This window comes from Phlebotomus argentipes, unplaced genomic scaffold (assembly GCF_947086385.1).
Source record: "Phlebotomus argentipes unplaced genomic scaffold, Phlebotomus argentipes genome assembly contig_33, whole genome shotgun sequence".
Lineage (NCBI taxonomy): Eukaryota > Metazoa > Arthropoda > Insecta > Diptera > Psychodidae > Phlebotomus > Phlebotomus argentipes.
Window position 1 is genome coordinate 1,209,620 of NW_026776167.1, and position 11,438 is coordinate 1,221,057.

The 11,438-nt window shown below is 46.8% G+C and overlaps 2 protein-coding genes across 3 annotated transcripts; one reads left to right on the top strand and one right to left on the bottom strand.

Moving 5' to 3' along the window:
* The first annotated feature begins 58 nt into the window (after window positions 1-58).
* On the top strand, window positions 59-5,602 carry LOC132256855 (collagen alpha-1(V) chain-like). The gene is made up of 13 exons (XM_059753426.1): window positions 59-336; window positions 390-578; window positions 633-1,091; window positions 1,143-1,610; window positions 1,664-1,915; window positions 1,979-2,411; window positions 2,470-2,612; window positions 2,668-2,884; window positions 2,950-3,110; window positions 3,164-4,310; window positions 4,375-4,559; window positions 4,695-4,916; window positions 4,988-5,602. Exons 1-13 carry the CDS (start codon window positions 238-240, stop codon window positions 5,129-5,131), a joined length of 4,119 nt encoding a protein of 1,372 aa, XP_059609409.1. The 5' UTR covers window positions 59-237; the 3' UTR covers window positions 5,132-5,602.
* Window positions 5,603-5,903: 301 nt separating this feature from the next.
* Window positions 5,904-10,279, bottom strand: LOC132256868 (protein dissatisfaction). Of its 2 annotated transcripts, none has more exons than XM_059753449.1 (6): window positions 10,098-10,279; window positions 8,914-9,156; window positions 7,845-8,320; window positions 6,926-7,156; window positions 6,349-6,571; window positions 5,904-6,289 (listed from the first exon to the last, which is right to left on the bottom strand). In XM_059753449.1, exons 1-6 carry the CDS (start codon window positions 10,105-10,107, stop codon window positions 6,027-6,029), a joined length of 1,446 nt encoding a protein of 481 aa, XP_059609432.1. In that variant the 5' UTR covers window positions 10,108-10,279; the 3' UTR covers window positions 5,904-6,026. The 2 variants fall into 2 exon arrangements, with proteins under 2 accessions (XP_059609432.1, XP_059609431.1); XM_059753448.1 differs by having other exon boundaries at window positions 5,904-6,307.
* Between the last annotated feature and the right edge of the window lie 1,159 nt (window positions 10,280-11,438).

Genomic DNA, 11,438 nt, shown 5'->3' on the forward strand with positions numbered 1-11,438 from the left:
TCCATGTCGGGCAGTAGTTTTACTCAAGGAAGAGGCCATTTTGTGACAGGAAGTGGGGATTTTTCATCTTCACGAAGTTCTTCGTCTGGAGGCTTTTCATCTGGAAGCCTTTCATCTGGAAGCCTTTCATCTGGAAACTCTTCATCTGGAAGTTTTTCATCTTCATTTTTAGAAAATTCCAGTCTCAACTCCATTGCAACAACTGAAGATAACTCATCGAATATAGTCATAAGATATATGCAAGGCGAGAAGGGTCAGAAAGGAGACCCAGGAAGAGATGGTAGAGATGGTCAGAGTGGATTGCCAGGACCACCAGGACATGTATTCATGATACCAGTGAGTATATCATGTATAGCCTTAAACAGTATCTAGTCAAATCTTCTTTTCAGATTAATCAGGCGCTTGGGAACGACAAAGGACCTGATTCTCAAGTGGAGACGTTCAGACACATGTTGACACAACACATATCAGCCATGAGGGGTGTTGATGGTCCGATGGGACTCACAGGATTGCCAGGACCGCAAGGACCACCTGGGTTGGAAGGTAGTAAGGGCGAACCTGGAGATGCTGGAGAACCAGTGAGTAACAAGATTAAAATACAGCGAAAATAGACTGAGAGATGGTCTTTATAGGGTCCAAGAGGACTTCGTGGGGCAATGGGGCCTCCTGGTCGTGAGGGTAGACGTGGTAGAGCTGGTAGAGATGGCGATAGAGGTGTCTCAGGTCCAATGGGCGCTAAAGGAGAGCCGGGGATGCCTGGAATGATGGGAATTCGTGGTTTAAAAGGCGACAGGGGCAAAATAGGACCCACAGGGCCAAAGGGACAGCCTGGTCATACTGGAATTCAAGGAGAAGATGGTCCTCCTGGTCTTCCAGGATTGATTGGCGAGACAGGTCCTCGTGGTTTTCCGGGATCTAGAGGATTTCCAGGCCCACCGGGTACTCCTGGTATTCCAGGCACCGAAGGTCCAATTGGAGCAAAGGGAAATGAGGGTGCAACTGGACAACCAGGACCTCCTGGCTTATTTGGCGATAAGGGACCGATTGGTATGCCTGGAGCACCAGGAAATCCTGGTCCCCCAGGAGTTGCTGTAAGTATAAGAAGTTATCTTATAAGAAATTATACATTGTGAAATTTTTAGGGCCCTCCAGGAAAGCCAGGAATCCCTGGATTGATAGGCGTTGAAGGCACAGCTGGGCGACCGGGAAATCCTGGCCAAACTGGTCAAAAGGGTCATACTGGTGTGCCAGGAATGCAGGGACCAATAGGTTTTCCTGGCCAGAGGGGCGTGAAAGGTGATGAAGGATCTCGAGGATTGCCTGGTGACAGAGGCGACAAGGGAGATAAAGGCACAGATGGCGAAAAGGGTAACCTCGGAGTGACAGGCGATAGAGGCATTCCAGGTCAAGTTGGATTACCAGGCATTGAAGGCCCTGAAGGACCGAAGGGTTATGAAGGACCGCGCGGGGAAACAGGCCTTTTAGGCTCTCCTGGGCCTCCAGGGAAACAGGGATTGCAGGGACCGCCAGGATATCCTGGACTCATCGGCGAAAAAGGAGACAAAGGCGCTACAGGGGCTCAAGGAAGTCAAGGCATCAAAGGAGAGAGAGTGAGTTAATTGTAACACAACCTTCAGATTCTTTAGCTGAATACTATTTACAGGGACACATTGGAATTGCTGGCGAACGTGGCGAAATGGGTCCAAGAGGAATGCGAGGAGCTCGAGGCCGAGCTGGTCCAGAAGGTGTTCCTGGTGCTAAAGGTGATACAGGACAACCTGGCCCACCTGGTCCGTCGGGTCAGCTTGGAAATCAGGGGCCGGAGGGTCCTAGAGGGTATATAGGATTGCCAGGACCACAAGGAGTTGATGGGAAAGATGGAATTGTCGGTCCACCTGGTGAAAGAGGTCCTCCGGTAAGTCTTCATTGTGTTAACCAAAGTGAAGGTGAAAATATTAAGTCTATAATTATGTTTTAGGGCATCCCAGGGACACAGGGACCTCCAGGTAGTATAGGAGTAATTGGTCCTCCTGGGCAAGTGGGTGAGCCAGGGCCTCAGGGTGAGGCTGGGCAGCCGGGAGTGCCTGGAATGACAGGAGAAGCGGGTTTACCAGGAGATGTAGGCAAAGAAGGTCCACCAGGTCATCCAGGGCCAATGGGAAAGCCCGGTGATATAGGTCCTGCTGGCTTACCAGGATTTCCAGGCGAAAGAGGACACACCGGACAACCGGGATTTCCCGGATTGAAGGGCGAAATCGGCCTCACGGGTTTACCAGGATTGCCAGGTGATAAAGGACAACAAGGCACAGGAGGAAAAGAGGGCCCTCCTGGACCTGAAGGTCGAGCTGGACCTCCAGGACCGGCGGGTGCGCCCGGTGCTAAGGGAGAAGTTGGATATAAAGGAGCAGTTGGTAATATTTTTCAATTTACAGTGATAAAGCGTAGGTTCTAGAATGCGAACAATTTCAGGCCCAATGGGAAGGGATGGCGTGATGGGACCAAGAGGAGTTCCCGGTCCTGCTGGGCCTATTGGACCACCTGGTGAGGATGGAGATAAGGGTGAAATGGGACCGCCTGGCGAGAAGGGATTCAAAGGCAGTCAAGGCGAGGCTGTATGTATACTTTTGCATATCGCTGTGAATGTATGAAATCAATCATTATTTTTAGGGCCCTATGGGTTCAGACGGGCCGATAGGACTTCGGGGAGAGCCTGGACCTGTAGGGGCGCCTGGTGAAAAGGGCCCTCCTGGGGATATTGGCCATAGAGGGTTAAAAGGAGAAGATGGGCCTCTCGGATTGGCCGGACCTCCAGGTCCTGTGGGCTCCCAAGGATTTCCAGGAATTCCTGGTGACAAGGGTGAAAAGGGTGACGATGGGGTAGGAGGTAAAACATGTTTTATTAGAATGTAAGAGGAGTTCAAAGATTTGCGTCATTTTTTATTCTATTAGGTCTAATTGGACCTCCTGGGCCACCTGGTGAGATGGGAAGGCGTGGATTGAGAGGTGCTGAAGGGCCTAGAGGTCGTCCGGGCTTACAAGGGCTTCAAGGAAAAACAGGTGAAGCCGGTCCAGTGGGAGCACCTGGTCCAGTGGGACTTCCTGGCAAAGAGGTGAGAATACCGTCGGGAGTCAAATACATTTTCATAATTTCCTCTTATGTCAGGGCGAAAGAGGTGCAGTAGGACCGAAAGGCGAGGAGGGAAAATCAGGCGTTCCTGGGCCGCCGGGAAAGCCTGGTCCTCAGGGTATTGAAGGATCTAAGGGACCACCAGGAGTTACAGGATTTCCTGGAAATCCTGGAGAACCTGGTTCACCGGGATTTAAAGGAGAACCTGGAAAGCCTGGTGATGATGGTACGCCTGGAGAACCTGGATTGCCTGGAGAAATGGGTCCAATGGGGAAGCAGGGTGACCAAGGAGCACCTGGCCGGCAGGGTGTTGAAGGAATTGCTGGTATTCAAGGTGGGCCGGGTTTACCAGGTGAGAAAGGAGACATTGGATTGCCAGGAGCGCCAGGGAATATAGGAATTCCCGGACCACAAGGAATACCTGGACCCGTTGGGGCACCGGGAAGTCCTGGCCTTGTGGGTCCTGCTGGAGGTATTGGTCTCCCTGGAATTGTGGGAAAAGATGGACTTCCTGGAAAGATTGGCGATGTTGGACCGAAAGGTGCGAAGGGTGATAAGGGTTTGAGAGGATTTAAGGGTCATAGAGGCTTTGTTGGGCCACCTGGTAAAATCGGAGAGCCAGGAGACAAAGGGAATATGGGACTGAGAGGGACAATGGGCCCGGAGGGAGCGAAAGGAGACATCGGAAAGGACGGAATGATAGGTATGAAAGGAAATGATGGACCTCAGGGTGAAAATGGCCCAATTGGACCAATGGGCCCGAAGGGATCAGAAGGAGTGGCTGGTGCTAAAGGTGAAATGGGACCTCCAGGACCTCCGGGTCCCCCTGGTCTGTCGCCAGATCCGCCCCTAATACCACCCGAAATCCTGTTTCAACTCAATGAATCGCCGACCAAGGGCGAGGACAGGATGAAAAGAGATCTCGAAATGATAGACAAATTCATGCATATGGACGATGATGAGCTTAATGAGTTCATGGGGATGACAACAAAGTCCCCAGCGAGAAAATCTGGGTCTAGAAAAAAAGAGATAGATGATTTGCGTGCCCAATTCCTTGACATGTACAGCTCAATTCACGCAATGCGACTCGAATTGGAGAGAATCCGGAAGCCCATTGGGACAAAGGACAATCCGAGTCGCTCTTGCAAGGATCTATACTACGGCCACCCCAACTTTCCTAACGGTAAGTGGGCGGCGAGAGTGTGGTGGAGAGAGGGGATGGGTGATTAATTCTTTGGCATTGACAGGATGGTACTGGATTGATCCGAACCTGGGGATGATTGATGATGCGATCTATGTCTTCTGCAACATAACAGCCCAAGGTGAAACATGTGTATTTCCCGACGCTCACACCTCCCAGATGCAGAACATCCCGTGGCGACGGGAGAATGACAAAACGGATTGGTATTCAAATCTACGTGGTGGTTCTCAAGTGAGTATCACTCACTCTTGAGCCTCTATTCAACCCCTTTCGAGCGATTTTGCCACCCTCTTTAATAGAGATCATCGACACATTGGCAAATTCACACTCATTCCACTGCTCTTTTGCCCTCTCCCACTTTTGTAGATTACGTACGAAACGACAGGATTAGTGCAGATGACTTTTTTGCGGCTCCTCTCTCAGGAGGGCGTTCAGAACTTCACCTACACATGCATCAACAGTGCTCCGTGGTACAATGAGAAACTCCAAAAGTATGACACAGCCATTAAATTCATGGGTGATAATGAAGTGGAAGTAACGCATGACAATCCCATCGTTTCCCCGAATGTCCTCTATGACGGATGCAAGGTGAGTCTGTCGCTTTGCCATCAGCCGCAGCTTCCCACACTAATCAATACCTTCATTTACTACATTTCCAGTCCGGCAAGAGCAACAGCGAAACTGTTTTCGAGGTGAGGACGAAAAAGCTCCACTATTTGCCAATTATCGATTTCTATCCCGTCGACTATGGCCTCCCAAATCAGGCCTTTGGCTTCCACGTAGGTCCTGTTTGTTTCAAATAAACACCCTGACGAGGAAGGAGAATTTTGTAAATTGTGCTCAAAATCTGCTTATTGGGATTTCCCTCCCACCCTCGCGACCGGATCGATTTTCTTCACAATTTGCTCCAAACTTTGCCAATCCCTCGCTTTTTTCTGGGACACCACCCAAGCTTAGGAGATTTACAATATTGCGCTCATAAAGCCAAGGCGGAGAATGTGATGGGGGACAGAGGCAGGAGGAGGAAATCAATTTACCATTTTCCACTCCGCCCGTCACTATTTGAACAGCGAGAGAAAGACATCACGGAGGGAAGAGACAAATCCAACGTCCTCCCCATCATGGGCACAGGATGAGTCGTACAATTTGTTGGATTTCTTATGACAATTTTGAAAGAAATTTTACTGCCTTTTCGAATCTCTTTACCACACATAGTTTGAACTCCTGAAAATAAGAGTTTGTAAGTTTTAAAATAAATCCTAAATGACATACCATGATAACACTTTCCTTTTGAGATGCAAGTCTTTTTGAACGAAAATTGAATCTGCCAAATATTTGTCTAGCCTTGTACTTTTGGTGTTTGTGTGAACTTTATACGACAAGAAAATGGATCTTTGAGTTCCGTTGGAGCGTCGAATGGCATGAAGAAGCTTCTTTGTAGCAATTCTTGTGGCAGAGACAATAAAGAGAATTGTTCATGTGGATTCCAGAAGCTTACAAAAGGGCTCATAAATAATTTTTATGATAAAGTAGTGGCAATTTTCACCTAAGAAAAACTATTCATCACTTGGACAGTTAATTTATTTGACTCCTATATTTCATAAAGTCTACAACTTTTCGCTCTTTGGCAATGGGATTAGGAGGAACTTATGTATGTACAGGGAAAAGGAACGAAGCGAGAGAAGAAACTTTTCCAACTTACTTTTCAATATCGGCGTACTTTTCCATCTGGTACATGTCCGTGAGCAGCCTGGCGATGGGCACAGCACCGATGGTGTCCTTGAAGAAGAGGGCCTCAATGGTGGACGCTCGGATGGCCCTCAACGAGGGCAGCAGCAGTAGAAGCCGGCCGAATCGCGTGGGCTGGCGTGGATAGCGGAGGCGCACGTGATCCGACAGAATGCACTGCGCTTGATCCTGCAACATCTCTACGGGCTGAATGTCGTATAAGCGGGGAGTTTCTGCAAAGAGACCCCATCCTACGAGTGAAGGGTTAAAGATTGTGATGGAATAATCTCACCTGGTGAGAAGAGAATTACCGCCTTCATGCATCCCACTTCGCTGGGATCCGGCGAGATCTGGCGGAAACGGCAGAGAATCTCCTGCATCGTCTTCATCTCTGTAAGCGTAGTGGCGTCCTGAGGCACGCGATCCCTCACATGTGGACTGTCCAGCAAGACGCCCAAATCAAAGGGCACGCCCCATTGGGCCAGATTGAGGAGGAAGAGCTCCTTCCACGACTCCTGTGCCGTAAGATAAACAGAGTCTGCATGAATTAACACCCACAAATCCCGTCTTCTCATCCGTCGGCATGCCTAAAACCACCCTCCTTCCCCCAAATCGCGCCCGAATCCGGCGAAAAGCACACCGAGGAGCACCCTTTTACTGAGGGGTTTCAATTACCCAAATCTGATTATTTTGTTGTGCTTTCCACCATTAAACGGGGAGCTGCTCTAATGTGTAAAATATACAAAAGGTGTGGAAAATCCGGGTCGAAAAGTCGCGCTTACAGCTTTCGCAGCGAAAGCGGGGAAGATGTTCAATTGTTCTCGATTGAATTTCAAATTGCGAAGTGGAGAAGATGACAATCACAATACCTGGAGCAGGAGTTGCTGATCCCCCTTGGAGAGCGTCTGAAATGGCACGAGGCAGCGCACCCATCGCACTGCCATGAATAGAAGACGCGCCGTGGTCTCCTGGAGGATCTCCCACGAGGGCAGACGTATGTCCATGGGGGCTCCGCATGAGCTTGCGCTGCCGGCGGACAGCGGCGGCGGTGGTGGTGGTGGAAACATGATGGTGTTGTGCACTTGATATTGGATAAACTCCTGGAATAAGCGAGAGAAAGAATAGTTTGAAGAAAAACGTTCTTTGCTATTCAGTCTTATAATGGAAAAATGAATAAATTTTCCTGATTTCTCCGGTGCAAAGGGTAAAGATTTTACAATTTATGGGGCGTAAGTAGATGGCCTTAAATTTGTTATTTCATACTTATAAATATGAAATGAAGCTTTATAAGGAACGTAATAAAATTAAATGTTAAGATTAGAGACTACTTCTCAGTTATTGAGACCTCTTGATAAGGAAATAGGGAGTTTTAATATGTACCCCCTCACACTTTGATTCACTTTTGGATTTTCCAGGTTGATTTTGTTACAAAATAGCACTTTTATGCAAAATGACATTGTAAAAAATTAGGTGGGAAATCTCACAACCGCATCCCTTCTTCTGTAACTAAATTAACTCCCTCACAATGCACGTAATAAAATATCTCAATGGATTTCGGCAAACTGAGCCATTGTGCCGGACAAAGGCCCACATGGTTCACCTCAGACGTGTGAAAAGGTACCTCGTCGGAACATAGGGAGAGCAGTAATGCTTCTGATGCAGCATCTCGTGCCACGCAAGGGTACGGAAAACGAGGGTCCGCACGACGGGGGTGGAAATTCAAAGTAAACATGTTGGGAAAGGCGCGGGTGTGGGTGATTGGGCGAGATGGGAGTTTGTTCACCTCACCTGGCATTTGTCTGAGTTCATCAGGATGTCGAGGAGGCCATTCTGCCGATTCGCCGCGCTCTCAGCGGCCGGCTGTGGACTTCCCAGGCCCTCGGATGACGATGGATCGATGCTGGGTGAGCTCTTGATCGTGTGCGTGGGCGACGGCGAGAGGTGGTTGATGTGCCCAAATAGATCGCGGCTGTGCAGATCGTAACCAGGGCACATCTTGGTGGGATCCAACTTTGGCGGCTGCTGCAGCAGGGCGTGCTGGATGGTGTGGTGGGCGATGGGCGGGAAGGGCAGAGGCGGCTTCGTAGTTGGATGCATCACACCGGCCTGGGCGAAGCTGGGCTGGGAGTTGGTCAGATGTGACGAGTAATTGAATGACGCCGACACATTTGCCACGAGCGACATCGGAATGTGCTGTTGGATGTGGTGGTGCTGCGATGTTGGCTGCAGTTTCGGCTTCCTGGGGCCGCGCTCGTGCTGTACAGCTTCAAGGGGAGAGACAATCATCCATAGGCCCAAGGCATTTTTATTGTTCACCGCCGGAGCCAGGAAAAATCAATTAAAATCGCGACATTATTGCCCATGGCGCACAATTTTCCCGAGTTGGGGTGTACACTTTTTACGGAAATTACACTAAGTTCCGTCGGGGCGAAAGATATTTTATATCCCCAGCACCACACGAAAACTATATATTGTGCAATTTCTCTCTCTAGGGCATTTTTCCTCTTCCCAAAGAATAAATGGGTAACACAGCCACACAGAATGTTACATTTCACAAGGAAACTAAGAAGAGATTAATTTAATGATGGCGTGAGATCTGCACCAAATGTTTAACATGATTGTATTTGCGTGAATAATACATTCGGGGGTGCCTTCATGTGTGCCACCCCCACAACGCCTCTTCAACAGCAAAATTCCATCCTAATGTGGGATCTCAGCCTTTGAAAATTATCACGCTAAGTGCTTCTCGCTGTTCTTAGGAACTTGGCTTCTTCATTTTTAATTTCCCTCGATTGTTGGATTGAGTGTGAATTTGGGGCGTGGCGAAATCAATGGGCATTTCAAATTCATCACTCACCGTCCTTGTTCATCGATGACTGGAAACACTTGGCCAGTCGACAGGCGCGGCACTGGTTCCGATGCGTCTTGTCTACCGGGCAGCGCCCCTTCATCTCACCTGTGGCTTTGCAGGTGTAAATCCGATTCCTGTGGATGCTGCGTTTGAAGAAGCCGGAACAGCCATCGCAACTGTAGATGCCGTAATGCTTCCCACTGCTCCTGTCCCCACAGACTTTGCACGGAATGTCCAGTAGACGGTCACCTGAACGAGTAAAAAAATTGGTTGAATTTCAACGATTTACAAATACGATCTTGAAGAAATTATATTCACAAAACCATCTGCAGTCAAGACCATCATCTATCATGAAAATATTCATGTGACTATCTTAAATATTCTATAATAACAACGCCTCAAAATTCTAGCCAAAAATGATGGTCCTGGATCTTAAAAAGTTTTGCAGCGTTTGGGTTTTCAAAATTAAGGGTTCAATGAATTAATAGAATACATTTGACAGTAAATAATTATAAGGTGGGTTATATATTGATGTAAAAAAAAACTCTTAAATAGATTATAATAAAAGAAGTAAAAGTAACAAAGTGCTGTTAACTATAAATTGGATATTCTGTATATAAATTAAAACGTATAATTTGCGCTGAATCACCGTTTCGATTTCTTCGTGAATTTGAAAAAAACTCACGAAACTTTTTGTGTTTATGAACAATTCCTTACGGGCCTTTAACATTTTTAACACTTTTCAGAAAATCTTTAAACTTCGCCTAAAAGGAAATGAGAAACCTTTAAATATTTTTTTTATTAGGCAAATGAAGAATCCGCAGAAATGAGGAATTTTCTACTCAAATTGCTATACTACCCTCCGGTTTGTGACCTTAAACACACGATTATGTCCAGTTCAGCACGCTTTAAATATCATTTGGGTGATTTTCACAGGCTGATGCCACCCATGAAATAATATCCTCTGGCCTCGAGCTATAATCCCTCCACTCAACCCCGTAATCCTCAGCTTACACCATCATGCACTATTGCACATTTTTGCATTAAAAATCAACACGGGACATTCTGTAACACACGCCAACCGAATGGGGAGAAAATCCGGGAATTTGTGTTCCGCAAAAGGGGACATTTTGGGGAAGGTAATAATAAAAAAGTACGCGTGAACAGTGTATTTTAATTTTCAGAATTACCTGTTCCCATTTTTCTCCTAGACTCAAATTCACTACACTCTCTCCAATCTCTCACACTTCACAAAGTACACATCACACTTGGTCCAGGAATCACTTCCTCAATGGAGATTCTTGGAGTTGAATGGAAATTATTGCAGAAAAACTGGAAATCTGCAGGTGGCGATTTGAGATGGAGAAGTGCCAAGGCAAGACTGGTGAGAGTGAAACTGGATGGTGTTTTGGTAAATTGACTTCCGCCCAGAAGAGTAAGGTAGTCAGAACGGACACCCCTATCGGAGACTGATCATCTAAATATGACATTGTGTCTTACAGGGCGTGGCTTCTGGATGGCAGGATAACGCACCGTGTGGTTTGGGCGGAGTGAAGTCGAAGCGGAGAAGACATTAGGACATTTGGAATAGTAAATCGATGATGAAGCGACTTCGTGGAATTTTAGCTTCTCCACCCTTCGGTTCATGCGTCAAGGGGAATTTCATCTCACAGTTCGGCACAAAATGGGGTAAAATCGGACCGTTTTTGCTAGGATATTTTTCGCACAGAATAACACCAAAAGTGCCCCAAATTCATCTCTGTGGAGTCTCATCTAGGGCCATGGCGGAAAATCCACTGGGGAAAAAGCCACATCGCATGGAGCATCGCATCCATGATGTGACTGCGATGTGCGCAGGAGTGTGAGAGTCGGAATGTCTGTATGACATCCCGAAGTTGCCTTTTCCACACCGTCGACGTATTGTTGCCAAACTGCGGTCATATTAGCCAGTCAAAGCACCAGTAAGTCGAGATAAGGGCGGAGTCCCAGTTGCTACACACCCGAAAGTTACACTTATTGGTGGTGTTTGTTTGTTGACGATCCATTGTGACTTTTTGCGTTTGCATATTTTAGCTTTTTGCTAGTTTGTATGCCTCATTTCGATTTTCATCAACCGAATTCACATTACAGACTTCATATTCACCATGTTCACCGAATTTCCAATCAACGAAAATACGTTTCTGCATACACATATTCTCCTTATAAACAACACTCATCATTGCTATGCGCTATGCTGAAAATTTCGCTTTGTTAAAGGATTCTATAACACAAAATGAATAAAATCATCCCTTTTTACTTGGGTAAAATTATCATGAACATTGGATGCGTAGGAAAAAGTGTTAACATAAATTAGATCTCACTAAAGTATCACATTATAAGACTCTTCATTAGAAAATCATTAATTTTGTGCAGGAGAAAATTTATAAATTAGTATTTCGTTTAATAAAATGTATTTCAGTTTTATTTTTTCATTCGCTTTATTTCAGACTGAAAATTTGATAAAAATGGAATTTGTGTCTAAAAAATATATA